The sequence below is a fragment of the Cebidichthys violaceus genome, unplaced genomic scaffold, assembly GCF_023349555.1.
Source record: "Cebidichthys violaceus isolate CVI_PGR_0920_01 unplaced genomic scaffold, fCebVio1.0.p SCAF_9, whole genome shotgun sequence".
Classification (NCBI taxonomy): Eukaryota; Metazoa; Chordata; class Actinopteri; order Perciformes; family Stichaeidae; genus Cebidichthys; species Cebidichthys violaceus.
This window is the reverse complement of record NW_027176975.1, coordinates 14,817,006-14,844,912: the sequence shown is the minus strand read 5'-3', so window position 1 is coordinate 14,844,912 and position 27,907 is coordinate 14,817,006. Positions and strand designations below refer to the sequence as shown.

The window sequence follows — 27,907 nt, the reverse complement described above, 5'->3', positions numbered from 1 at the left end:
ACCTTAAACAATCAATGAAAACAAGTTAAAGCTGATGAAAAGTGCTCATCTTCACAAATGTTCACTAACCTGGTTCTGATTTCAGCCAACAAGCGTACTGCAGCCATTACTGGGCTGGAGCCATCGCCTGTAGCTGGTAGAGAAGTGTGAATGGAGAGACTGCCCTCCTGTGGCAGAAGCATCGACTGCACTGCCTGTACCACCTTTTCTGTGATTGAGAGCTTATAGAGGGGGAGAGCCTGTTGGGGAAGGGTAGAAAGGGAGACTCAAGTGAGATTGAAGCAGATATTTACATAAAAATAAGGACCGTTGTGTTTAATGCTGAAACTTGTACCTCAGATCTGGGTGTGCAGAGGCGTGATATCGGTACTGTCAGGATGTCTGAGGCTTGGCAAGCTCTCCTGTACTCGCAAGAAGGGAACTTCACAGTGGCGATGCCCTCCTGCTCATTGATGGACATAACTATGCCCACACTGCCCAGCACTCCTTTACCGACAACCTGCAGAGCAGAGGAATCACAGGAAATGTCAACCTTTTAAAGCTTTTAGGGGAAAATGTTCCAATATGTTAAATTGCTTTTTTCTGGGGCGAAAGTACAGCGTGTTCACAGATTCCTCTCCCTTCACTAACCTGGACTTCAGAGCCGATCTTAATAGTTTCTTTAAAGCCCCCAAGGGCACAAAGTGCAGCAACAGCTTGTCTGCCGATGGCCTGCAGCTTAGCCAGTTTCCTGCCACTGCTGCTCCCATTCTCCAGAATACTCTCAGCATATTTCCCCAGCTGAGGGATGAACATCAGGGCCCTGGAGAGAACCTAGCACGCACACCAATGGAGACAGCATTAGGTCTAATAGAAACAGCATCATATAGAACCACATTCAATCAGTCTAGACAGAAATTCTGATTATTCATATTTTTTTTACAACCCTATATTAAGCAACAAGTTCTCAATCACCATTAATGAGCAGAAACATTGTGATAAAGTCCAACACACAGTAGTCCTTTACCTTTTCAGCGGTGCTCGTCCAGATCTGAGCGGTGTTGGACTCGGGGGCAGTGAGCAGGCTGTGCAGCAGAGCAATAACCTCAGCAGCCATACTGTTGGCAACATGGCCACTGATAAATGGCCTGACAGGGTCCGACCTGTTCAAGATAAATTTCAGTCAGAAAAAGTCTGTCACATTAAAAATACACACACGCACACGTACGTACGTTTAGGTGCAGTGTGACCACTACTTATTTACTGATGCCTAGAACTGAATGATGAAGAAATCATATATACAGGAAATTAATTCTTGTTTACTTACCTGGCCAGATCAGCATTCCTGTCCCTACACACAGCAGTCTGAGCAGTTTTCTTCTTGTCACCAGTGGTGACGCCTCCAGCGGCCTCCTGGACTACAGTCTCTACAGGTGGACCAACACTCACTATCAGACCAGACTGAGCCCACTTGTTGGCCTTCCTCAGGGCAGCAGATGCCTCTTCTGTGATCACTTCACAGCTGCCACTCTAGGAAAAGGGTTTGAAAAGGACAGCAGAGGTAAGGACGACACTTGGAATAAAGCTACACACCGAAGTTCTCATATTGTTAGTACACACTTTTAAATTCTGGGACAATTTTATGTATTTTTTTTTCAGTAAAACTCTGACCTTTGTCATGTCTCTGTCCATCTTTACCACCTTTTCCATGTTTGCTCCAGTGCCAAGCCGAAAGGGACGTCCCTCTGAGCTGCTGCATTTTGGAATGGACAGAAAAACGCTCATGTCAAAGAAACCCAGACTAAGCTTACGAATGTGAAATGACAAAGACATTTGGGGGCAAACTTACCTGAGAAGGGGTTGTAGGACCTCATGAGATGACTGGTCCTCTCTCTTGTGGATGAAGATTGATAGCTTGCCATCAACAGCCTCGCCTTCCTCCCCAACATCCTCAGACTTCAGAGCTCCTTTGGAACTGGCACGGGACAGACTAGTGTCTGGTTCAGAAGAGCTGGGGGAGAGGAGGGTCTGACAGCCTGGTAACAAAGGTAATATTGTAAATATTAATAATCACTGGGAGAAAATAACGCCATCCAACATGTTTTGGCATTTAAATGTTTTGATAAAAGTGCATTTGCTTCCAAGGGCCACCCCCTACCACACACATCTATTTAGTACTCCTAGGTAAGAGAAACCAACCTGGTACGACATAGTCTGCTAGTTTAGCTAGTAGCAAGGCAGCAATGCGCGAGGCAGGGTCACTCGCATCTTGTTGCTCAGCATCTAGCGTGTTAATTGAGTAGCTCCACGAGGGTAGAGCCACGTTCCCACAGTCCTCCACACTCATAAGAGGCAGGGCAGCTCGGCATAGCTGCAGGATGATAAGCACCAGCTTTGGTGAAGGTCTCTGATCGAGCAGCAGAGACAAAAGCTTCGAAACACAAGCCGGTTGGCTCAGGATAGCTTTCCCTATGTGGCTCCTGGAATAAAAAAAACAAAGGAACATATACAAACATTGTATACACACAAATAAAGGATGATGTTCATACATGATGCAAACAAACACATCACCAAAATTACAAGTTTTACCTGGAAAGGTCATTGAGCAGACTGAGCACATCCTGTAAGGCATCATTGCCTGCTGCCTGATTACCACAGCACTCTGTGGCTCTGGCCAGGTGATTAGTCAGCAGGCTGGACACCTGCCGTGCCAAACCAGAGTGCACTGCATCTGTAGACCCACCTTTAAAAGGGGAAAACATTTTTTTTGGATTATTTACCTTCCATTACAACAAACTACTAATGTTCTACTAACATATTGTGAGGTATATTGATACAAGCATAACTTACCTTCCACCTTCTCCCACTCGATGCAGCGGTTAGCCAGCACCTGGAAAGCAGCCCAAGCCATGGTAGCCACCTTCTGCTTTTTGGTCTGCTTCTCATTTGAGCTGCATTCCCTCTGACCACTTAAACTACACAGGCTGTCCATGAGCTGGACCAGACCACTCCGAACCAGGCACTGCTCTTCACTCCTGTGACAACACAGATGACAGACATAGGGTAAGGAATCGGAGGGTTTAATAATACAGAGACGAATGAAAAAAAAGAGAATGCAAGATGAATCATCTTGCCTGGTGTAGGGGATTGTGCAAAGCAAGCCAATACTGTTGGCACAAGCAATGGGGTAGCGAGCACATAGTGACACTACAGATGTCATGGTCTCCCCAAAGGCCTCCTGCACCTGCTCTACCATCCCACCACAGGTCAACTCCTCAATCCTGCACGGATGGAACACAAACACAGATATAGAGAGATAGAGAGATAGAGATATACATATATATATATATATATATATATATATATATATATATATATATATAAAAAACAGCAACATTCAAACATTGTTTTATAGTTACATTCAAATGTTTAAATATTGTAATATGAATACTACATGGCACACTCTTGTTATTGTAAGTTAGTGTGTGTACCTAAGTGTGTGTGTGTGTGTGTGTGTGTAGAGTACGGTGGGATCATTGCTAGTGCTTATAGCCTCCTCTTTCTTACCTTGGGCCACCTTGCAGTACCATAGTGACAGGCCCCACCAGGTGGGTGACGCCACCAACTCTGACAGCAGCAGTGAGCAACTCCCTCATATGAACAAGCGCCTGCTTCCGTGTGGTGCCACGTCTCCATCGTGTCTGCGCAGCAGACAGAAAACTGCTGCTCGACACCTACAGAAATAACCAGTATAAAGAGATCTCAATGTCAAGCCAGAATTCACTTAAAGATTCTCATGCAGCTATGGCAAGAAAAAAAGGCACTAAAAAAGAAAAAGCAGTGAGTGATGATTAAGAGACTTACAGCCTGATCAGGATTAGTTCCGATGAAGGCGAAGAGCTGCCCGAGCAGAACACTGTATGTTGGTTTGTCACGGCTGTCCTCGATGGCCAGAGACTGCAGCAGGGTAAATGAGCTGCTGCGATGACTCGTAGGGTGGTGTCGCCGCCTAAAAAGGTTAAAAATGAATTCACCCCCAGTCCACTTACATGACTCTCAAAAATGAATTAGATCAAACAAAAATAGACAAATACCTTTGGGGTGCGTGTGTAAACTCCAAGTCCTGGTTAGCGATCATCTCCAAGTCGGAGGGTGCCGACATGCTGCGTAGGAAGACCGGTTGCTTCACCATGGGGATCACTGTCTTGGCGTCTGACACAGATTTGGAGGCTGGCACAAAACGATTGAGGAGAAATTAGACGAGCATCAAACTCACCGCCTTTTTGTCAGCCATAACTGATATCTTGGGGTAACTAAAGCGACAACCAATCAGGCATGTAAACTAACAAACACTGACAGATGAAAATAATGATTCTCAGAAATAAAGCTGTGATACAATATACATATCTGAAAATTAATTAAAGTCACACTCCTGTATAAGATACATAACTGTACCCATCGATACACAAGCTAATGGATATTTCAATAGAGTGAGTGTTCGACAACATGCAACTTAAACATCTGATTGAAGGAAGAAATCTCTAATCCCAACCCTGCTGCCCAACAAGGTTAGTTATTAATAATTACTAATTAGTAACATAAGAGGACGCATAAAAAGATCTCCCGTACCTGGACCTGGTGTGCCAGCAGGTGTGGTGGTAAGGCTTCTGCAATGTGGAGCGATGGTAACGTGGAGCAGCAGCTCAGTGCGGTTCATCAGACTCTTCACCAGTGCCTTAGTTTTGGCCAGCGAGGTGCTACTTCTGAGATGTATGGCGTTCACCTCTTGAAAGAACTTCTCCCTGTAATTGCAGACATGTAATGTTACTACACAATCTGACCCATGAAATCCGCTCCAAGTGCTACGATATTTTTTTTAATTACTTGCCTCAATGCTAGGACGACATTTTCCAGATCACTAAAATCGAGTGGGACCTCCTTCAGGGAGCAAAGTAGTTCCAGCTCCTTAATTTTGTTCTGTTAAACAAAACAACAACAACATATTATGAATATCAAAGCAAATGGTTGTGGTAATGGTATACTCTCCAGAGGAAAAGTTAGTAATTGTGTGTAGAGCAGGAGTACCTCAAAGAAGTGGTAGTCATGAAAGAAAGGAGTGTTGTTCTCCAGCTTTCCCTGCTGGGCCTCCTCCACCTCATTCTGCCACTTCTGTTCCAATTCTCCAACACTCTGAAAGTAACACCGGAGATAATTAAACACAGAGTAAGACTCCCACTATTGGTTTCTGCTCAGGCTGGTAGCCTGATCTAAACTCAGTTTCTCTCTTCAGCCTCATCCTTATTTTGATTCATACCTATTCTCTTGTTTTTAATATTACTAATTTTTCCAGGTTGTAATTCAATATACTGCCTATGAGGCAAATATCTCTCCATTTTGTTGTGATGTCAGCAGAATCCTGGTGATTAAACATATTATAAGGTAATGTAAATATGGCTTAGCTTTGCAACAACACCTTTCAATTCTGCATTAATAACATTGCCTGAGGCAAACAGGACATACTTTATTAAACTATTGAAACTTTCTTTAATAGCCTAATTAAAAACTGTCAAGATAGCAAATATGCATGGTGTGCACAGTGCGTTTTCCACTAATAGCCAGCAAACGTAACTTAAGCATGTTAATTCATAAAAGCCTTACTGTGTTAACAAAAGCTCACCTGCAGCTGACGCTCCATAGCGTTGATCTTCTTGAAGGTCTCCGCCATGATCTTACAGACCAGGTCGTACTCCTCAGCGTGGTCCTCCCGGTACTGGTAGTTGACAAGTGACTGAAGGGCATCCACCAGGCTGAGGTGTTTTATGACACAGGATACTATAACCTCCTCCATCACATCTGGCCTGATCACCTCCCTTACAAAAAAAATAGTAGAGTAAAAAAAAGTTGTATTATGAGAAAAAAAAAAGGCTTTACATTGTCACTGTAATTTTAAAGCAATATCACATTCCTTATCCAAACAAAAACTAACCAACTTTGGCTGCTATGAATAGGGAGAGCTGCAATACTGAGAGGAAAACAAATGATGACTATTGAAAACAGCCATCGGAATTAAATCAATCATTTACTGTAATAACAAAGCCGGAAGACATACAAAAGTCTAAATATTCTATTTTAAGACAGAATTTGTGATAAAAAAAAGACTTAAAATGGATATTCTGATCACCTGTAAAACAGTTTGAAAAAAATATTTATATTTTATTACATAATAAATGTATAAAACTGTGTGCAATTGTATGTAGTGTACAGATCCCAGCCCATTCTAGAAAGTGTTGCTTCACCTCCCTTTATTCTTCTGTCCTTCTGCCTGGATTTGTGAAAGCCTGGCTGGCAGCACTTTTATCATTTTAGCAATGTTTTTACATCGTTTTTTTTTTTGTATGAACAGCGATGCTGTACTGCGTGTACCGTGACAGCATGGCCCCCTTACTTGATGCTGGGACGGAATTGTGGTCGAGCCCTTCCAGACACCTCTCGTAGCCTACCCATGATGCCTGGAGGGAGGCGGATACGAGGCAAGTCAAAGTAAGTCCCTGGCATGAGGCCTGGGGGCGGGATGAGCACATCAGAGGGGTATGTGAACTCCCGATCCTCCTCAATAGTGAGCGGCAGAGGGGAAGGGCTGGGTGTGAGAGCAGGAGAGATTGCACCATTCGCTTCCACCTGCCACTGACACCTAAAGAAAGAAAAAAAAACATCAGTCTGTCATCTTGGCTGGCAGAAGTTATGCTGTGTTAAATGAGGTACCACTGAAGAATGTTTACCAATTGTGGTTATTTTTAATGCAACAATCGCCAAGGTGCTAACGTACTTGACAATAAACCAATTCTGATTCCAACTCTTACATTGTATTATATATTTATCACACTGGCAATCAATATCACTTGGGAGACATTTTGTCTTTTTTTCATTTAACTGTGTCACCTTTGCAGCAGCTTCGAGCAGAGCAAATCCTGGCAGGCTTCCTCCTCTCTTGTCACCTCTGGCCCGTTGTAGAGAATGCGGAGCATTGAGCAGGCCAGCACTGACAGACCGAGGGCAAGGTCTGCCAGGAAGGGGAGGCCTCCAGAGACATCCTCAGATGACTCCTGAAAGCAAAAACAAATAGCATCTTCAGAATGAACTGTTGTTCTTCATGTTCCACACTGACTGCCAGTTAAATATAACAACAATATTACAGATGTTTGGGACATGCCAGTGCTCACACACTTTACCTGAGCTCTGACAGTGCAGGAGAACCCCCACATGGCTTTATCGGGGGTGTTGTGTTCACGTCCACTCCTCATCTCAAATGAAAACGTCACCGTGTCTCCTTCAACCTGAAACAGGACACAGACTAAATGTAGCTCTTCAAGACTGTATGGACCATATGTGTTTACAGTGTGTGTTTGTGCTTCTTTTACCTTGACAAGGTCTTTGGGCCACCCTGTCCCCAAGACACTGCGACTGCCATACCCCAGAGTGTTCCCTCCATACTCCGTTACCTTACGACTGTTGGTGTTGGGACCAGCATAGATAACCAACTAAAATATCAGAGAATACATTTAGTGCAAAATATCCCCAAGAGGTGCTTTGCTATGCCTGAAAAAATGCACACATGTATGTAAGAGTTACAGGGGATGAAGGCCATTGGACCCACAGTGTGTCATGAGAGTCAGTACCTTGTCATAGTCGTACTGTGAGGAACAGCGAGAATCAAAACGAAGGTACAGACAGCGGGCCCCTGGGATGTGTACCGTCTCCTTGAACTTGTAATTGTCCCTCACAGGGTGCACCGTCTCTACCGTCTTCCCAGCAGCCCATGGGGCAGGGATCTTCAGCCCAGTCAGGAAACCGGGCTCCTCCCTTTCGTCAAGAATTCTAATATCAAGGATACAAATAAATCACTGGTTTTAGAAAACTGAGTTTGTGAGACACAAAACAGCTGGCACTTACGTTAACCTAAGCTCTTCTATGATCATTTCTTCAATAAAATACTTAATTATGCAGCAAAGGGATCCAATAGTCAGGTGGATTCAATGAGATTAGTTGTGAACATTCTCATGCTGGACTTTCAGAAAACGTACTTGTCATCAGCAGCAAATGCCTTCGGCCCCAGCCCAAGAGAACCACCCAGAGGTGGAGGCTCTTCAGTGAAAAGTGGAGATTGAGTCTTTAGCACTAGCGCAGTCTGGAAAACAGAGAATGGAAATAAATACTTGAATGATGACTACTTTTTGTACTCAAGAATCTTTAATTTAATGCAAGAATTGCCTTTTGGACTGGCAAGACTCCAACCTGGCTGGTGTAGAGGACCAGCTGCACCAGCTGAGGCATGAGGGCATCAGCGAGAGTGAGGGTCTGCAGGTTGGGGTGCATCAGAGAGGTGAGCAACACTGGCAGCAGGTGCCCAAGCATGGTGGCCTTCGTTACCTGTTCCAGGCCTTTCAACCTGAACAACAAGAAGAGAGAAGGTACACATTTAATGTTAGGGGGATGAATCCAAGGCAAAAACAAGACAAGAAATAGGGACATTTGTAGAGGTAAAACAAAGCTATGCATCCATAAATGATTACTCACGTCCTCTTTCATTCTTTGTCAAGAGGCTGCAGCATTACCCAAATTTAGCTTTAACTTGTTTCCACAGTGAAATAGTGCATTAGAGCCAACTAAAAGAACATTACGTTTGGTTGTATTTCTTGTCAGTGACATGGTTTTATGATAATACAGTTAACACCACAGATTAACATCAAAAGTCTGCTCATGCAATATAATAAAATAAGTAGTAGATTTTAAGAAGGTATCCAGCAGCTACTTTGGCAGGTTGACCAAAACAGTAATTTCCCACCTTGAAAAGGCATTGTTAAAAAGATGCAGTCAAAAGTTTACCTGGTTTCTCTGTCAGCGATGTCACTGTTAATGAGAGCTGTGGTCACCTGCTGCAGGGTCTCCAGCACTTCATCACATCCCACCAAGATCTTGGTTGCAAGGGATAGAATGCTGCTTTGCAGCTCCTGAGGACCACACACACAATATGCCCCAACTTACGTAACACGGCTTTCAAGATTTTCAATGACCATCATGCAATATCGAAGTTATACAAACAGAAGTTATTTACTTTCATGTCTGCATATTAAAACAAACATTCATATTAGCTTAATCTGAGCTGTTTGATTACATGAGACTGTTCTGCTTTCATCCTTTTATCAGTAACCATGATTAGTGATAAGAAGAAGAAACAACACATCCTTAATTAGTATAGCACTGTTAACTGATATTATCATGACTGCAATGAGCAAAAATTACTATGCAGTGCAGTAAAAGAACATTGATCTCCCGCTGCTCCGTTTGGTGGGTTGGTCTCTCAGTGACAGACACACAACAGACTCCACGTGCACAGAGGTAGGGGTATTTAAAGGGGGTGTTTACCTGTACCTTCATTGTTTCCCCTTGTATGGAGCTGTCACTGTCGTCGCTATCATCCGGGCGGATAAGAATGGTGTTACTGAGGAGGTGGTTCTGGACAGCCATGAGGTAGCGGAGACTAGGTGAGACCACCTACAGAGAGGAAAAAAACATCTCTAGTTTGTACAAGTGCAATCTCACAAAAGATGTGATCTGAATAAACACAGATGGCATTTTGTTCTGCTGAGCTGATATTCATACTGGCACAGTGGAGAGCAGCTTCTGGAAGTCGTCTCGGGCGACAGTCTGACATTTAGTAATGACGAGGCAGGATTCCCGGACTACAGTCTTGAGGATACAGTGCAGCAGCTCATCATTCAATCTGTAAAAGAGAGAGATTTCTTTCACTTTGTGATTCACAAGTTTAGACCTACAGGGAGCTAACGTATGTTTTTAAGCTATGACATGACATTGTCCTACGCTGTTATCAAAGGCTATTGGAAGTGATATTGCACACTACAGGACAGCCACTTACCTGTAGTAGTCCTCTTCTTCACTCCCAAATCTATTCTTCTGCAGTTGGTCTGCCAAGTTGGTGAGGATGACATCACGAAGCTGAGACAGGCCACTGTTCCTTTCACCTAAAAATACACAGAATATTAGATAAATTTACCACAAAAGTTTAAATGGCAGTTATATCAAAATGTGTCTTTACTGTCATAGTCACCCTCAGTTAAAACCAGCTTCAGCAGTTTGTTGAGTTCAGCCTCTCCCTGATACAAAGTATTCAGGCCTGAACTACAGAGAGACAGGAAGTAAACAAAGAAAGCCCATGTGAATACCATTAAGATCACGGATTACGCAAAACGCCATTTTAACTATTACTTCTGCATATATCCATTACACACTCTATATATGTGTGTGTGTGTGTGTGTGTGTGTGTGTGTGTGTGTGTGTGTGTGTGTGTGTGTGTGTGTGTGTGTGTGTGTGTGTGTGTGTGTGTGTGGAATCTCTGACTTACCTGATGGCCAGGCACACTTCTCTCTGAATCTCTGCTCCTATCTGATCCATTGGAGCCATGAGGAGCTGCCACAGGAGTAGGCCTGACCGACGCACACTCTCCCTATTCTGCTCTGACTGAGGATTGAAAAACCTAAACACCACCTGGACAGAATAGAGAAAGAAATAAAAACCAACTCGAAAACACAGAAAATGGCTGAGTCATTTTCAACAAAACTGTCCCCGGCTAAAGCGCTAACTGACCTGGAACACCACCAAGATGCAACGGATGATGCATGTGTCTCCATTGACCATGGCCTTCTCCATGATGTCACAAATGCTGCTGAAGTGTCGGGCCTCGATGGGATGCTGTTTACCCAGTAGGGCGCCCAGGGGCAGGCTGTTGCTGCTGGCCGCCAGCAGGTTGAGCTGATGGATACACATCGCACCTACATGATGAAGCAGCTGGTTGATCACCTCGCCAGTGGCCACAGTTTCCTCTGTGAAAGGACAAGTTTTGCAGAAGTTCAAATGTCTTACTTAAACCTGATACAAAGAGCATCTGGTGGTTTCCAGGCAGTATTTATCTACCTTTGGGTTCTTTGATGACATGGCTGACACCGAGCCTATGGCACACATGATGGAAGGCTTGGTTCCCTGGATTGCACCACTGATCTATGTAATCACTGGAGCAGGTCCAGATCAAGTTGTTCAATGCGTCATAACATGCTCCTAGGAAGCCAAAAATGACAAAATTATATGTCATTTAAAATGGCCATGCATTGTGTGACTGTCCTATGCAAGCTTGACACATAAGAGTAGAATGTAACAAAAGCTGAGCTCACCTAGCCCCGCCACCTGGGCTCCTCTGCCTAAAGAACTGCCGGGCGCATCAATGAGGTCTGCACGGCTGCTGAACTGACCGTCAGCCAGGTTAAAAACCAAGCTGGAGGCTAATACTGATCAGAAATGTAAAGTTAGGTTTAGTGAATAAACTCATTCATTGTATAGTACAAATCATTGGGGATTCTACAATAGATTTTTTTACCACAACTTTTCATTGATTAGTCAATCACAAAGCTGAGCCAGAAGCTCTTCAACGTGTGTGTAACTGCACTCAGCGCTGGTCTTTGTGAATTGGAAAGTTTTTGCAATGAGACTTATTTGCAAGGAAAAGGACGGATTTTGTGCAAAATTTTGCTTCACACCTAATTGAAATACATTCACAGGAGCACAGAGACGCTATTTGCTTGGCAGCAAAGTTACGTGTGTATTTCACACTTTGGAGGTGCTTTGAAAATTCAGCGTTTTCCTTTTGTCTTAGTTGTACAGATTTAGCATCACAAAAGCCACGCAATCCATTTGTGAATTCACCCCTCGAATGTTATGTACTATACGTATCAGGAATCCTTGCTGGACTTCATGCTGTAATCAGACTGAATATTTGTTATCCTCCAGCAGCTTAACAAGATGTAAAATGCTTTGTTTACTTCTTTTTTTAAGTCTTTGTAATGTAACTTTACATCTAGTAAAATTTAAACCACATTTTCTCTAACTTGAGAAAAAGTTATGATAAAAAACAACAACAACTCAACAGTCAGGATTTCCAAGTGTCTGTGTGCTCTTACTTTTGAGAGAGGACAGGCTGCTGGTTCCTCCAAATAGGGAGCGAGTGGCAGAGCTCCCAGATACACCAGGAGGTGAGACCAGCATCACTAGATAGGTTCCACACACATACATAGGGGTCTTTCTCAGGGTCTTTAGAGGGAGTCCACAGCTAGTGTTCACAGCTAGGAAAGAGTTAAACAGAAAAGTGTCACCAGAAAGTCTTCTAATCCATATGTATTGCACATTAGAGCACATATGATTTGACTAAAAGTTGTGCTGATGAATTACCAGACTGCTCCTCTTTGACAGTGTTGGTGATTGCAGAGCCTGTGAGAGCAGCCAATGTGGCAGAATGGGAGGCCCGGAAGCGTGACATTCGACTCAAGAGAAGCTCATTCAAGCACTTTGAAGACTCGCCTTCCTTGCGAGTTAGAATAACCCTCTCCTGCAAGATGTCTGCAACACACAGCCCTGTCTGTGTCTGCACCATGGACATGGGGGGGAGAGAAAACCTCAAGGATGGAACATGTACATAAAAACAACTGTATATGGCAGTGCATAGACTACTCACAGACAGATGAAAGACATCCATAAAGACAGAGTGGCCTTTCTGTGTCTTCTCATTGAGACTGGCTGGGGACCAGACCCAGTACAGGTAGGTCCCATCCGAGCAGAGGTGCAGCGTGGTCATGCTGCTGCCCACAGGGAAGTGGTGGGCTGGCATGGGCACAATCTGGCACACCTGAAAATCACACAGTGAACAGAAGCCTCAGCTATGGCTATGCTTGTCATTTCAACTAAGAGCTGGTTGAATTCTAATCACCAGCTTTATTTAGGCCCCTATCTTTGTATAAATGTATACATGTATATCTTCATCTCTTCCATTTGCATAGAGACAAATGCAGCCCCATTGTGGGCCTCCATGTCTTGTTTGTATGATCAAATCATTTTGCACACAAACACCAAGACTTACAATGTCTAATTTACCTAATGATTCAACATTGTGACATGAAAGTATTCAGTACCTGGAGGGTGAAGGGGTCAATGACCTGGCACAGCTGATGAGGCTTGGCATCAAAAGAGGAGGGGCGGTGGAGGAGACGACCGCTGCAGAACACCACCCAGCCAGGCTCCAACTCTTCATTTCGACAGTACACAAAACCCCTGCACAAACACAAACACAAACACAGAGCATCTATATACGTGTACTAATTGAAAACATGACCGTTGTTTCTTATGGAATCAAGAAAACAAGAGATATTTCTAGCATGCAATTAACTGACTCATGGGCCTAAACCTGACACGTTTCTTTGAACTCTAAAAACACACTGGGGATCCTGCCACAGTGTGGCCTCTCCCTTTTAAAAATCAACCAAATCAACAGTTAGACAGTTAGAGACAGTTAGGGAGGATGTGACTGTGTATTGCAGATAATGGTTGAAAAATGTCCAGGAAATAACACAGTGCAAAGGGATGCGTAAGTGATAAGGGTTATATTTTTAGTGTTCGTCCACTCTTTCTGTCAGACAAGAAGGAGAGTCACATTACCTCAGTGTCCCATGTAAACCAGAGCCCAGCTTGCTTAGTCCTCTCCCCGAGGAGTTAGTGGTATACAGGTAGAGCCCGTCTGTGGCGAGACAGCGGCCCAGGTCGGTGTCTGCAAGACACAGGGACAAAAAAGGATTCAATATAAGAGCAACGAAAGACAGATGACAGATATTCGTGATGAAAAAGTAGAGGGAGGTATCAACAGGGGAGTGGAAGAAGTGAAGAGTGGAAGCAGAGAACTCGGGTACTGAACAAGGCCAAGGCACCTGTTTGCTTTGCACAGATGTTCTTAGAAGGGTTCTTACCTTTACTCTCTGCTCCTCCAGCAGAATTATCAGGTGTAGGCAGCATGTCCTCAAAACCCCACGACACACTGTGTTTGCCCCCCAGAAGGCAGGACGGAGAGCCTGGGCCTCCTTCCAGGAGCAAAAGTCTGAAGCAGGAGAGATACAGGGTGGTTAAAACATTGGGAAAGTTACTTATATGTAATTTGAAATGAACCGGAATACCGCCCTCACCTGTACAGGACATCTGACACAGGGAGCTGGCCCAGATCACTTTGTTTCTGCAGCAGGTGAACCGTGTGGATGAAGGTCTTCAGAGATCCCCTGGAGAGTAGTTTAGCACATTAATCAGGTGGCCTCAGCATGAAACACATGTAAAAGCTCATTGTTAAGCATTTCTGGAACTGTAAGTGGAGCAATTCTCAGCTTGAATTACAGAGGGGATTCAATGTAATGTGCTGGGCATTAAAATGCTTTCAAAAAAAATCTGAATGAAAAACTCTTTTCTATTAGAATCCAGCAGAGAGATTATTTTGCACTGCGACCCTCAGCAGGGTGTAATGAGCAATCTACTGAAGTCTGTGCAGTGTTCATTTACTGCTTCGCCCCATCCAAGACTCAACTATTAGCTGAACACGTTCAAGTTATTCTCGATTCAAGGAGAAGATCTATGCAAGGAGAGGTCTGCTGAAATGATATTCTGGCATTCTCTGGTGCAAAAGGGAGGTGTGTAACTGCAGCTTTGAAAAACAGCTTCAACTGGCCATAAAAAGAAAAAAAACAACAATGTTATATTAATGAATAAGTCTATAGTGATTACATCACTTTTACTGCCAACAACCTCACATGCCACCAAACCTGTGTGGCAGCAATGGAGCTAAAAAAAAATGTGACTTGTGTATCATCAACACGTCAGCGTTACTGATCCACCCGACTCTGTAAATATCTTATCAACAACCGACGTCAATGCCCATGGCTACGCAGTCTTTTTCCTTACTTTGCCTTCTCACGATGTGAATTGTATGGCCGACCCCATCAGAGGTGAGGGGTGGTAAAGCCGATAGCTCTTTAATTAGCTCCCACTGTTGGTTGAAAAAAGGGGGCTGGATGATTCCCCACAACAAAGAGCTCTCCCAGCCCGAATAGAGGCGGGACAAAGAGTGGAGAGTTCTGGTTTTGACATGTCAAGATCTGGCGCAAATACATGAAAACAAGCACATTCGGCTCTTTTGCAGGCCAGGTGACAAAACACACACACACAAAAAAAAAAAACACATTGTCATTGAGCTGACAGAGTGCCCACTAATTTAAGTATGTATAGAAATATCAATCAACAAGGTTTTACTATTGAATTCGGCATGATCATTCAAGTAACATGTACACTGAAGAGAGAAACTAATCAGTCGCTTACTTTAGCTTCGGCTGCCAGGAATAACTGACTCTCTGAATACTTGTGAGTAGAGTTACTAATAAAGTAACTCGGGAGTGTTTTCACTGAGACACTTTCTTCACCACTGTATCTTGACTAGTGGTGTAACAGACCCCCCACTCACAGTTTGGCACGCATGTGAACTGCGGATAAATTACATAGTTTAACATGAACCATTTTAGTGTGAATTAAACGTTTTACTGTCAATCGTTATCGACAATATTTAGTAAAATATGCAATCAGGACATCGGCATTTATGCATCCTGTTTGCTGATGATGTTCTTATGAAGAAAAAAACCCTATATAGATAGATAGATAGATAGATAGATAGATAGATAGATAGATAGATAGATTACTATAACAAAGTAAAAGTATAACATTGATAATTTTTGATGGTTTACTCGGACTTCAGAGCGGTTTAAAAGACTTTTGGGATAGTGGCAAAAAAATATATAAATAAATTAGTCTGGAGCCTTGTAGACCAGCTGCTATAATCAAACAACAAGGGGATCTGTATCTGCCAATATGGATCATCAATGATCCTCAGTTAGTATCAAGTAGTAAAAAACTTGATCAGGGATCTCTCAAAGTTATATTTTGTGCTGATCCGAATCGTGAGTTTATGAGCCGTTGCACCACTAATCTCGACTGTATTTGATTCTCAATGAGTTCTTGTTACTTGCGTATAAAGTAACAATAGGCCTTCTGTGAAGCGTTTGGCTACACTATTAACGCTTTACTGAATATTGTTGGCTCAACACACTGTCTGCAACAGCCAACAGAGGGTTCCTAATAATCAGGAAGGGAGTAAATGTATGGCCTCACCTGGCACAGGCAAGTGCCACAAGTGCCGCAGCAGCGTTTTCTCTCTGCCTGTGTGTGTGGAGGATCTGCGTCTGAGCCTGTCCCTGTGGTTGGCCTGACTCCTTGGCACCATCTTCCAGCCAAGAGCAAAGCAGCCCCTCAAGGCCGTTGAGGCAGTCAGCGGGCTCTTTGCTGAGGCTGAGCGGCTGGCAATCCCGGAGGCAAGCCAGCAGCACCTCTGCCGTGACGCCGCAGAGCGCCGGGTCACTGCGGGTCTGCGACTGCAAAAGGGGGAAGACCAGCAACAGGCCAACCCTGGAGGTGAAGGGCGCCTGCTCGGGTTGCTGCAGCAGACCTTGCCTTTTGAGCAGGGCCAAGGTCTCCTCGTCGGCCCCTCCGGTGCCCTCCCGCTCCTGCTGCTCCTCCAGGGCCAGCTGCCGCTGCGCCCCCCACAGGCCACGCAGAGCATTGAGACGGTACTCCAGCAGCCGGGCATACGCGTTGCTCTGATTCCCACAGACGGCACGCAGACGCTCAGCAAGCTCTACCGGGTTCTTCGTCTCAAATGTTAGAATCTGGAAGACGGGGGAAAAACTAAGTTAATTATGTCTTACATGGCTGTAATTCATCTGTAGGACTTCCAGTATTTCCAAAGTACAACTATGAATCACCTCTACAGAATAAACTCTGGTGTCTACAGTTCCTTATACTATGAAATATTGGTCAGAGAAAGCATGGCACATTCGGGATAGCCTATCACGAGTGAAACAATGTGCTTCATGTGCACTTAGGCAGCGTTTCAGCTATTGATTACACTCTGTGGCCCAAGAATCATGGACTAGAAAAGAATCCATTATACCATTTAGCAGGCACAATTTGTATTGATTCAATTTCAGAAATGCTACTAATGTTACAGTAACACGCCTCGACTGGATGCTGGGCCTTCTCCACCTTACTCTGCAGAACACCGCTTATGGGTAAAAATAGTTAGCATCACAACACCTACGAAGACAGCACTGAGTGACCAAACCAGTGAGTCTTGAAAATAGACGCAGAGAAAAACAGAACGTATCCCAGAATAAGAGGACAGACCTATGTTTTGGTGTGAGCTTTGTGATCTATAAATGTGACAATGGCCAGATTTTTCTACCATTAGATATGATTTTGACTTTCTAGATTTGTATGGGCACGATCCTGTTTCCAAAAAGTTGTAATTAACATGCCAACCTAATAAGTCTAACCCACATAGGCTACATTTTTGCATTCTTGCTCAGGTTAAATGATCTGAGGGATCCTGCGGACATTATCCTGGGCATAATGTAACCACACTTTGTATTTAATATTGTAGGCACCAAATCCATGGTATATATGGAAGTTGTACATTTTGACTACATAAAATGCCATATGTTACAGTCATTTACAGCCATATGTCCAATGTCATAACAATTTTGTGTTTCTTGTTGTAGGTCACCATGACTGGCACTATTAGAATACTGAAAAGGAAACACTGGCTGCAAAGTTTAGATGTTTATAAGTAAAAAGTAGCTCTGAATTCATGCTGCTAAACCAAACAGTGGTATTCTGAACAGCATCTTGTGCATTTTCCAAAGAGAAAAGTCCAGCTGTCAGTTATCCTGCCTTAACCAGTAAATCAACATTGGTTCTTAACAAACTGCGTCACTGCATGCATGTTATTCATTTTTACTTAATGAAAAAATGGGTGAGGGGTTCAAACCTGCCCATTCACATTCATTAATTAACCAGTGGTTTGTCATCTGTCAAAGCTGCGGATTGAACATATGTACTTATACTAGGACAGCATGTGGCTGATAGCTGAATAGTAAAGTAGCCATCTGCAGCTGTTAGTACAACTAGTGCTGAATGTGATGTGGAATTGAATTGTAGAATAACAAGCTGGTTATTAATAGCACCAGTTAAAAAATTGGTCGATAGGTTAGGTCAAAAGAGATTATGCTCTAGTAACACAACCAGCTGAATTTGTACAGTTAAATGCACCACCCTGTAAAAATTAAATCTAGCTGTCAGTTTCTGAGCCTTACACCAATATCAACATACTCCCTTTGTAAAAAAAACTGTGCCAACTTTCCACTTCTCCGATCACATAGCTATGAGCTTGACTACTGTTATAACATACTCTAACAAACACATTATCTGGAATATTAGCACAATAACAATATTAATTTCTTCAGGATATTCATTTTAATTTTGAGTGTTTTAGCTTGCTTTATGTTGTCCGCAAAACAATTATTTTAAAAAGACATTTGTGCATCTAAGCCAGGAATTTGCCAGTTGTTGGCTCGAAGTTTCCATCAGCATCACTGTAAAGACTCCACAATCTAGCAACATAGGCACGTCCGGTTTTCGAGATTTTACCTTCAAAATAAAAGCCTAAATTCCAGATAAACATTCACTACACTTTAGGGCACATTATACATTTACACTGAAAGTGAAATACGTTCTGCTTTGCACAAGGCACAAAACTAAAATTAGGGACTATTTGATAAATATAACAATACAGATTTGTAAGGTATAAAAAGCCCACACCGGCCATACACAGCATATACCTAACATCCAGCATGTGACATAACATTGTTTCTTTGTGTTTAGGGAACAAGAGTTCAAGGTATGGGTCCTGACGGCAATTTTGTATGATACCAATGTATTTAAGCTTGCTTATGTTGTCACAGAAAACACTGGTCTCCACACTGCCATTTGAGGATCCAAAGAGATGTTCACTGTGTGGTGCAATCTGAGAAGTTGCCTGTCTATGAAAGCTGTTGCACTGACACTACTAATAAAGTTGAAGCTTTGCAACTTGACACCTGAGGTACAGCGATAACATGCAATTGGGTGATTGCCACCTCCTATATTTTGGAGGAAACGACAGGAAATGTTCTGACAGTAGTCGCCTCCTTGACAGTGGGCCAATAGCATACAAGCAAGAATCTTGCTAACGTTAGCCATGCCGTTGTCACTTAGTTAGGGTGTGTTGCAGCCCGGGAGTGAAAACACATGAAACACTTTACGTCAAAAGAAACAAAAAAAGCCACCCGTATCATAGAAATGAGTGTGTGTTTCTATATATACCGTATAAACATGTGCCTGTGTGAGATGGCATTCACCCACCTCTTGCTCGGTGTCCCCCTGCTCCGACACTCCAATTTCACTGGGCAGCTCGGCCAGATCTGTGACCCGAATGAGTCCGTCGTGGAGGAAAATGGTCTCCTCCTTCACCGAAAGCCACTGGGACGAATCCACAGCCCCGGAGCCCATCGCTCTCTCCTCCGACAGTGATGCCAAAGGGGTCGAACATTAAAAATTCAGTGACAGAATGACAGAAACGCCCTAGTTCGCCTGCTAGCGAGCAACAATAACAAAACTGCCTCCCTCTTATCTGACAATAGTGTTTGACGGGGCCGGCTGAAACGTTAGTGCTAAAAGGTGCGAGCTAATGGAGGGGCAGCCGAGCAGCGAACAGACAGTTGTGGCATTTCCTCTTCGCATAGCCTGGGTGTTCGTGTCGTGCTAACGGTAGCTGCTAGCTGTCTGGCTCGGTTAGCTGTAAGCGATGCTAACTTACCGTAAGGTATCGTTATAACGTTACCGAGCAGAGTGGGTGTGACACCCGTACTAAATTCGTTATTGCGCCGCACCATAAATACGAGTGTCTTTTCTGGACGAAGACTGCATCTGTAGTGAGCTCTTTTCACAGCACAAGTGAACGCAAACAGCTTCGCTAACGGCCCGGGCGCTGTGTCAGTGGCTGGAGAAGATAATGAGAATCTCCCAGCTGTCAGTGCGACGCCATGTTTCCAAGGCCAACTTGCGGCTCCCAGCATGCACCGCGGGCCAGAATAAAAGCTGTCAAAAATTCATGGGTTGATTTTGGTGTCTAACAACACATACATGTAATAATAACACAAGGGGCAATTATCATGTATATTAGAGTTTTGTTATACAATTATATAATAAACCTCAAGGTTTGGAGGAGGAGTCATGGTGACCTGTATCTTTGCTGTCTGTAGTTAACGTTTGACCACATTTTAGAGATAAATTATTGCACTTAACTATGTCATCCTTGATATTGAGCTGTGGGACACTACATGTATTCTTTCTTGTTTTGTCAAATAATCTAAACTTTTAAAGAACAGTGAGAAGTTAAAAAACGTTGAGGTGACAACTACAGCCTGTTTTTACTTGCCTATTATCACGCTATAAAAGTGTACAATCAGGTAAAAGCAAAAATAAGTGGAGAAAAACATTTAGATTTTTTTAACATCAGAATATAAATCTTTATTGAGCCTATGAAAAAAGAATACCATACAATTGGGACCCCTAAATTCTGACACCTGGCCCTGGTGACATTTTTTGGGAAGTAAATATCTGATGATTGTCTCGTTTAACAGGGATGGATCTTTGAATGTATTTCAAACAACTGATATAGCCAATTTCCATATCATACCTTTTAAATAAGAATGCATGACTAAAACACTGATGCTCTTACACATTGTAAGAGCTAGATTTCATGAAATGAAATGGCAGATGAGGTTCACATTGTACTGATTGTAGTCTTTACAAAGCAATTTTGGATCAAGGTTTTATCAACGTAGCAAAACATATACTTCTATATCACAAAATGAGAGTATATATATATATATATATATATATATATATATATATATATATATATATATATATATATATATATATATATATATATATATATATATATATACACAGTATATCACACGACATTGAAGTGTAACAATGTTTGTTTCCATTAACAAATATGTATTCCTAAGGTTGTACATTAAACAAAGATTTTGATGTTGCATTTTTCTCATTTAGGATTATGATTACTGGCTGGTTGAGGCTTGTTTTGGAAAGCAGTGTGGATCTAGTTACTTAATATATATGCAGTGAAGGTAATAACATGCCACTCTATGATAATTTGGGAAAATTCTCATGGCACACAATTTTATTCTCTAACTAAATTCAAACAGAAACAAAAATATTTTTTGTACTACATCTTCAAAGCACAATCTGATGTTATCAGTTTTTATTGCAGTTCTTTATAAATATACAAAATTTACATCCATGGCATACTTACAAATATTTCATATTAAAGAGTTTGAGTCCCATGTTTTCTAACACACTGCCATTTAACACCATCAGAAAGGAACAAAAAACGCTGCATGAAATGTAAAGCTTATCAAATTCATTGTTGCTATTAACAGAAGCTTACTCTAAAATCATGTGAGCTGTGCCACAATGTCAGCTTCCCTTACCAGCCTCAGGCATCGCTTATAAAGACGAGTAGGAATGCCTCTTCTTCTGTCATTGCCTGAATTTTGCACCCCAGCAGTGTCTTTTTCCTCCATCATACTAAGTGCTTGAAGTAGGTCAGAGGCTTTAGAGAAGCCTCCAGAACAGCTGGAAAAGAAACATAAAAAGTGTCAGAAACCAACCTGATAATCTATTATACAAGCAAACTGCTCCACAAGGCACTGTTCTAGCCAAATAATGTCTAAGATTAACATGAATACGTTTATCAGAGCTTAAAACCTTTTGCGGCGGTGGCATTTTCTCTTGTTTGGTAGTTTAAAGCAGTATTGGGAGACGAAATCCATTAGTAGCTTGCGGAGAATACTGGGTTGCTTGAAGCTTTCAATCAGAACAGCCAAGCTGTAACAGCGACAAAAAGACAAGCAGAGAACATTAACAACCTCACATACAGCAATAAAGTGAGCAACGCAGCAGGAATGAAACAATTGAGTGTGATGTATATCCAATATGCATTCGTGCATGACTCAGAGAGAGACACAGACAAAGAAAGAGAAAGCTGCCTGTGGGGGCAGGCCTTCCTCATTCCTTATAACATGCTGGGGATCGGAATGAGCAATAATAGTCAGTATGCATGCGCTGCTGTAGCCTATGCGTGAGTGTTGCACACAGTAGAAGGAGTCACCATACATAATCAAACATCACTATTTGTAACCTGCCATCATTCCAAATGTATAGGCCTTTTCACAGCAGACATGTTGACTAATTATAAAAACACGTGTCATAATCAGTGTTATTAATAACACCTGTATTTACCCTGCACTCACATGTCAAATAGCTGCTGTGAAAAGGGCCTATTGAGCTAGCATGCACAATGCAAGAGCTGTCGAACTGGCAAAATTAAATGGTATGCCGCCATCGTTAATGTTACTAATATCACCTGTGCTTTTCCTGCTGTGACCGGCCAAAATATATGCTGTGAAAAAGGTTTATTGTAGCTGGTTCACTGTCACACTGCCATGGCTTACTGGGACATTTAATTGAACAAAGCCATCGTTATCATTATTAGTAACACTTGTGCGTTTTGTATTATGACAAGTCACAATGTCTGCCGCGAAAAAGGTCTATTGACATATATTTTAAAGGGTGTGACTGGACAACAACAAACTATAAATTGTTTTTTTGTCAATTATGCCTAGTTTATTATTAAACTGTACTCCCCCTATCAGGGTAAATAATGTGGAAACTCTGCTGGAAACAGCTTTACTTTCAATGGCGCCACCACAATTGTTCTTTAAACAAAAATTAAAAAAAACTCTTGTGCTTCATTTAGACCTTATGATAAAGTTGCCCTGGTTACTTCATCACACTGCAATATGCAGGTCAAACCTTGAAGTAGCTCAGGAATGCAAAACAAAGTCATAATGGATTACTGGGATAACAGCGTTTAGTTTGGATTGGTTCAAAAGCTTTGTAAGGCTTGTATTTCTTGGCCTCAATAGACCACATTGTAAAGCTGTTTCCAGGGAGGAGAATAACGTTATGCTGAACTATTGATATTGTGGCCAAAACACATAGGACAACAACGAAATCAAAAATGTCTAATACTACTATTGTGTATATACAGCAGTAAACACAGTAGAACATTGGCCTGTCTAATGAAAAATTATCACTAAGTTATAAGGAGAAATTGTCTGAGTAAAACTTGGGCCCATTTAAACTTAAAACATGGACTGGAGAAAAAGATATGTTCCATGCTTTACTCAGTGTAGTGTATATTTTTCATCTGTGAGACTTATAACATAATACATATAATATAGTATAATATAATATAATATAATATATAAATACGAGGAAAAGCTAGCAGGAATACAAAAATGTTACCGGCTGGTGCAATCACAGTGGTATGCAGTCTTTGACTCCACGTTGTGCAGATCATACTTCTTCTCCAAAGGAAGGATGTTGTATTTACATCCATCTAGATGTTTGAGGCTTCCACAAAGGAGTTGATTGTCTGAAGGAGTGAAAAGTAAACACTGGTTATCTCGCAAAATGATCAAAGTGTACCCACATTTCTTTAGATGACTAAGTCACCTATACTGAATCTAAATTTTTTTATCATCTGTGTTGAAAATTCTGTTCCACCTGTAGGGGGCACAACCAGATAGTGTGGTAGCTCGAGCTCCTTACAAGAATAATGCCCTGGGCCTCCTTTTTAGGTGCAATATTCCCAGTGCCATTGTGGGCTCTTTCAAAATGTAAGCCCTTATCATCTGCTTTTCATAGCGGCAGCGTTGATCATCATAGTATAATAATAATAATGTCTAAATACATGATTTAATAGTGTAATAGTGTACTGAGGAGAGGCCTATGATGCTGAAAAAGGCCCCGGCAGATGTGATGGATTCCTTAGCTGCATGCACTCACCTGTCACATTATCTAATGCAATATTGTGCTTCAGGCGTCTTCCTGCATGTGTACTTTGGGCTATGGTGCTACCCTTGGGCGTCTGGCGTGTATTATTCTGCTGTAGAGGGGAATCCATCGGCTTTTGTGGCTTGCCTTCCTCATGAATGGAGGTTGCTATTTCCTGTTTTGTTATGACGGCCGTTGCAGAAGTAGCTGTACTCCAGAGTCTTTTTAGAGTTTCTTGTTTGGGTGTTTCTGTTGTCTGTGTGAGCCTCAGAGTCCTATATGTTGCCACTTCGATTGGTAATCCATATGTAGTTGTTGAGGGTGTAACAGTTGTCACGCTAGATGTTGTTTTTTGTTCGAGACAAGTTTTACAATAAGGCTGAAATGAGTCACCTCTGAGAGGTATCCGCAATCCACAACAATGACTTTGCTTTGGGACTTTTTTGCGACTTTTGGTCACTGCCGTGACGGCTGTTGGTAAGTGTAGCTGCAGCACTGGCTTCTGTATTAAATATGGAGCGCTTTGTGTTGTAGATGTTTTTTGTGGATAAGAGTTTGTGTTCACCGGTGGTGGAACTTGGCTTCTCTGTGTGACGTAATCCGACAGGCCCCTACTGTTGCTCTTCTTTTTTCCAAGTCTTTTTTTGATCGGCACCATTGCAGTACTTTTAGAAGCATTAAAAAGACCCATTTTCATTGAAGGACTAGTGGTGTACACACTTGACGTTGTGGGCATTTGGGATGGTGTTATATCCAGTTTCCTGTGTCTTTTACATCCTTTCCCCTTTCCCCTTCTGAAGTAAGTGTCTCCTCTGGATGGATCTTTGGAGTAACATCTATGTTCACTCTTGGGGGACTTTTTGTGTGGGTTGATCACAAAGCTATCGGTATGCTTCTCCTTGCTACTTGCTACCATGTTGCTGTCAGTGTTGTCCCCATTATTGCTTGTAACATCAGCGTAGGGGAGGGGGCTTTTGAAGACAGCATAGGGAGCCTTTTTGGCTACTTTACACCTATAGAGAGCAACAATGCATGTTAAAACAAAGCCATGGATACAATTTTATCTGCTGAATTTTTAATTTAAATAGACTAAATCATTGCAGATTTATTTAAGTTAGAAGAGGTACACTTTGTATTGCTATTTGGGATCATGATCTGTCATTTAAAGGAAGACTATTACACTAACACTGTGAAAGTCAAGAGTCAGTCACTCACACACAAATCTTTGATTATAGTTATTATATTGTTTGCCAATGCAGTACCATTAATGCTAGACTGCTAGTTTACCATTTATCATTTCTTGTTTGTACGACAATTAGTAAGTAACCTGATAAAAAAAGTTGTGGAAACAGAGCAGAGGTTGGGCACGGTGCCTTCCATAATTTAGTGAGTTTTGGAAGAGTGTCAGGCATGTTATTACAAGCAATTTGCTGCTCTGGCTTTCCATATAACCATTCCTGCATTTTCCACTGAACCTATGGTGTGCACTTACTGCTGCGTCTAACAATATGTAAATTAAAACTTTGGGAAACCACGTCAGTGTGTCTCTTACATTCCCCACCAGTACATCTCAGTGCATCGCCTCTGCTGTTTGAGCTCAAAGCAGGGAACCCGCAGGATGTTGAAGAAGCTGTAGCCCACCATGCTGGAAATGGTATCATTCACACCGAGAAGGCACTGTCGAAACCTGGGTGGGTTAAAAAGAACAAGCAGAGGTCAAGCAACAGTCAAGTCAAAACTAAAATGCACAAGGATAAATATCCTTGAATGCTGCCTTATTTTGTCTATACCTTTAGACCAAACAGTTTATAGATAACCTTTTTAGCAAGGAGGTGAATTCTTGAAATGAGTGTCAGTTACTTGCGAATGAACACCAAGAGTCAGAGGGCAAACATATTACACATGCACCTGTTGTTGTAAAGATGTAAAGTGGGAATAATACAGATGTATCTGCAGCGTTTAATACAGTAAAAAGGAGGAATGTTATGCCCAACAAACACGAAAGAAGCGAGCAACGTGTTGACTCTTGACATCGAAAGATTTTCCAGAGGGCTGATTGCAGTGGTATATTTATTACTCCTGGATGAATAGTAATATTACATGGCCCCAGGTTCTCGATTGACAGTTATTGGCATAGTCACAGGAAATATATCATACTAGCATTACAGAGAGGACACTTTCATGAGTAAGAAGTGTAAGGTAAGAAATGCAGATGCCCACAACTTCTGCAACACTTATAAATTCAGCCTTTGAGCGGGTCTATCCTGACTTGACCGTGCTTGCCAGAGCATTATGTGGACAGGTCAGGGGTAGATGGGGGTCGCTGGTTGCAGCGACCCCCAGCGTTAGATAACCAGGGGTGTGCATTCTGAGGCTCACCTTTGGTCACAGTCACAGTGTGACACGGTAAAGAAGTTGGAGTTGAAGACTCCATAATTCACCGTGAAAGCCAGGATGACATGCAGGCAGTGGTCGTGCTCACGGCAGCATCTATCTGCACTCTCAAACATCCCTGTGCAGGCAAACAAGATTTGAATTCAATCACATATCAAAGGATACATTACATGGAAGCAAGTCCTCAAGAATTTCTTGCCTAATTCAAAATCAAAAAGCTTCAAAGACAGGTATTTGATAATTAAAAATGTGTGGGTTGTAAAACCAAGATCGCTATAAAATACCTACTGAAGAACATCGTTTTGATGTAAATGTCAAGTCAACTTTCATTTAAAATGTTTATTTCAAATTTTGTGTAATAGTACCCATCAGGTCCACTTAAATTAAATAATGTCCCCAAAATGTTATTGGTTTGTGTCATGCTTTCTACATTGACATACATGTCAATTCAGTTCAGTTCAACATAATTAAATTCAGTAAAACATACCAATAGTGATCTTTATCCCTCCAAAGTATGCAAATCACAGTTTGTGTTCTTAATCTCGTGACAAATACCAGTTATATTTGCCTAATACAAATATGGGGACTTCAATGTTGAAGCTCACAGTTACTGTATGATAAATGTATAATCAATATTGTATAATAATGTAATATCCTATGGAGATCCCTCTACAATGTCAAGGAAGTGCTGATGATTTTAGGGCCAACAGAGTGCCCCTAAAAATCTCCTTAGGTCTGTCTTTCACATTCTTTCCGAGGGCCCATATACCATAGCCTATGTGAGTGACCATTCCCCCTACTGTGCACACAATGGAGGAAAAGTAAGCAAAATCATAAAATCTGAGTTCCTCACCTAACTGTTCGTATCCGGCCGCTTTGCTGCCAGTACCGCACCACAGCGTCCCCGGGAATATCCATGCCCGTTTCCTCCGAACTTTCCCCCCTGTCCCATCTCTTCTTGTGCGCTTAGTAAACTTTGGCATACTGGAGGAGACGAGCGCGCACGGAGTATCTGGAGACAACAGCTTGCTGATGTTAAACCTCTGGGTGATTTCTTGGCCCTGGGTGCCGCTTCCGTCGCAAATACTGTTGTATCTGTCCATGACAATCGGATTGGTATTTACCTCGCATAATACCGGTTGCGTATCCTCGGACCACAGGCTGACGTACAAGGAGCGCACACCGGCCGCGTCCTCGCGCAGAAACGTGATGCGCGTCTGTCCGTGTTCTGCAGGACTCGATCTGAGACAGGAGTGACCTGATCCGATCACATGTTGTGCTTTAGTTAAAATGAGCAACGATAAGACGAAAACAACTTGTAGCATGCACCTGCTTTGCATCTCAAAGTAAAATTGGTGTATAATTAATCCAGTAAACTTTGAAGGGTTAGATGAACGTCTGAATGGACGAATTATTCCACATGAAATATAGCCTCAGTGTATTTGTCTGCACCAGCCGGCTTAAAGGCGTCTGTCTGTATATGATGAAGGCATGTGTGCCTCCGGCGTAAACGGTTTGAACTGAGAGGTCCTCTTATTGGTCTGCCACAATGGAGGCTCGTCAGAAATATGACACGCCTCTGTATTGCGGTGTTTGAGAGTGCGTGTGTGGCGTGACTCAGACTGGCATTTCATAAAGGCATACTGGCAGATTTGCAAAGTTATAGATTCCAAGTTTAAACTAATCAATACAGTTTTCTGAGTGACGCATATCTGATTTTGTGCATTTTATCAACCTGTACCAC

At 42.4% G+C, this 27,907-nt stretch overlaps 2 protein-coding genes and 1 long non-coding RNA gene across 3 annotated transcripts in view; all 3 read right to left on the bottom strand.

Moving 5' to 3' along the window:
• Positions 1-19,879, bottom strand: part of LOC137866742 (probable E3 ubiquitin-protein ligase HECTD4) — a 35,703-nt gene extending 15,824 nt beyond the window's left edge. Inside the window, exons 1-43 of the mRNA XM_068702821.1 lie at positions 19,198-19,879; positions 16,072-16,625; positions 14,052-14,141; positions 13,839-13,966; positions 13,534-13,642; positions 13,011-13,149; positions 12,557-12,727; positions 12,274-12,466; positions 12,006-12,167; positions 11,223-11,336; positions 10,969-11,109; positions 10,642-10,877; positions 10,400-10,542; positions 10,106-10,176; positions 9,914-10,019; positions 9,640-9,760; positions 9,403-9,531; positions 8,863-8,987; positions 8,272-8,425; positions 8,061-8,164; positions 7,656-7,854; positions 7,398-7,517; positions 7,209-7,313; positions 6,919-7,082; positions 6,425-6,670; positions 5,657-5,849; positions 5,065-5,169; positions 4,864-4,956; positions 4,609-4,777; positions 4,074-4,209; positions 3,844-3,988; positions 3,547-3,713; positions 3,114-3,260; positions 2,830-3,014; positions 2,569-2,722; positions 2,179-2,459; positions 1,829-2,015; positions 1,651-1,732; positions 1,307-1,509; positions 1,007-1,142; positions 631-813; positions 335-499; positions 70-239 (exon numbers count right to left, since the gene is read on the bottom strand). Coding sequence (XP_068558922.1) covers positions 70-239; positions 335-499; positions 631-813; positions 1,007-1,142; positions 1,307-1,509; positions 1,651-1,732; positions 1,829-2,015; positions 2,179-2,459; positions 2,569-2,722; positions 2,830-3,014; positions 3,114-3,260; positions 3,547-3,713; positions 3,844-3,988; positions 4,074-4,209; positions 4,609-4,777; positions 4,864-4,956; positions 5,065-5,169; positions 5,657-5,849; positions 6,425-6,670; positions 6,919-7,082; positions 7,209-7,313; positions 7,398-7,517; positions 7,656-7,854; positions 8,061-8,164; positions 8,272-8,425; positions 8,863-8,987; positions 9,403-9,531; positions 9,640-9,760; positions 9,914-10,019; positions 10,106-10,176; positions 10,400-10,542; positions 10,642-10,877; positions 10,969-11,109; positions 11,223-11,336; positions 12,006-12,167; positions 12,274-12,466; positions 12,557-12,727; positions 13,011-13,149; positions 13,534-13,642; positions 13,839-13,966; positions 14,052-14,141; positions 16,072-16,625; positions 19,198-19,344 — 6,872 coding nt within the window. The 5' untranslated portion in view covers positions 19,345-19,879. The remainder of the gene's footprint in view (positions 1-69; positions 240-334; positions 500-630; positions 814-1,006; positions 1,143-1,306; positions 1,510-1,650; positions 1,733-1,828; positions 2,016-2,178; positions 2,460-2,568; positions 2,723-2,829; positions 3,015-3,113; positions 3,261-3,546; positions 3,714-3,843; positions 3,989-4,073; positions 4,210-4,608; positions 4,778-4,863; positions 4,957-5,064; positions 5,170-5,656; positions 5,850-6,424; positions 6,671-6,918; positions 7,083-7,208; positions 7,314-7,397; positions 7,518-7,655; positions 7,855-8,060; positions 8,165-8,271; positions 8,426-8,862; positions 8,988-9,402; positions 9,532-9,639; positions 9,761-9,913; positions 10,020-10,105; positions 10,177-10,399; positions 10,543-10,641; positions 10,878-10,968; positions 11,110-11,222; positions 11,337-12,005; positions 12,168-12,273; positions 12,467-12,556; positions 12,728-13,010; positions 13,150-13,533; positions 13,643-13,838; positions 13,967-14,051; positions 14,142-16,071; positions 16,626-19,197) is intronic.
• Positions 19,880-20,826: 947 nt separating this feature from the next.
• LOC137867304 (uncharacterized) lies at positions 20,827-23,355 on the bottom strand. Its single transcript, XR_011102165.1, has 3 exons — positions 23,239-23,355; positions 21,637-21,756; positions 20,827-21,504 (listed from the first exon to the last, which is right to left on the bottom strand). It is a non-coding gene; the product is annotated as an uncharacterized lncRNA (long non-coding RNA).
• A 689-nt stretch (positions 23,356-24,044) lies between these two features.
• On the bottom strand, positions 24,045-27,566 carry LOC137867163 (group 3 secretory phospholipase A2-like). The gene is made up of 5 exons (XM_068703612.1): positions 27,017-27,566; positions 26,149-26,281; positions 25,322-25,456; positions 24,209-24,782; positions 24,045-24,107 (listed from the first exon to the last, which is right to left on the bottom strand). The coding sequence occupies exons 1-5, from the start codon at positions 27,501-27,503 to the stop codon at positions 24,045-24,047; spliced, it is 1,392 nt and encodes a 463-aa protein (XP_068559713.1). The 5' UTR covers positions 27,504-27,566.
• Positions 27,567-27,907: the final 341 nt, after the last annotated feature.

What these genes read in the sequence shown, in the direction of transcription:
- LOC137867163 (XM_068703612.1), bottom strand. Translation starts at nt 27,503, where the DNA reads ATGCAAAGCAGGTGCATGCTACAAGTTGTTTTCGTCTTATCGTTGCTC. An exon ending in CACTGTGACTGTGACCAAAG is followed by an intron (nt 25,457 to 26,148) that starts GTGAGCCTCAGA and finishes TAACCCACCCAG; the next exon opens with GTTTCGACAGTGCCTTCTCG. An exon ending in GAGATGTACTGGTGGGGAAT is followed by an intron (nt 24,783 to 25,321) that starts GTAAGAGACACA and finishes TGCTCTCTATAG; the next exon opens with GTGTAAAGTAGCCAAAAAGG.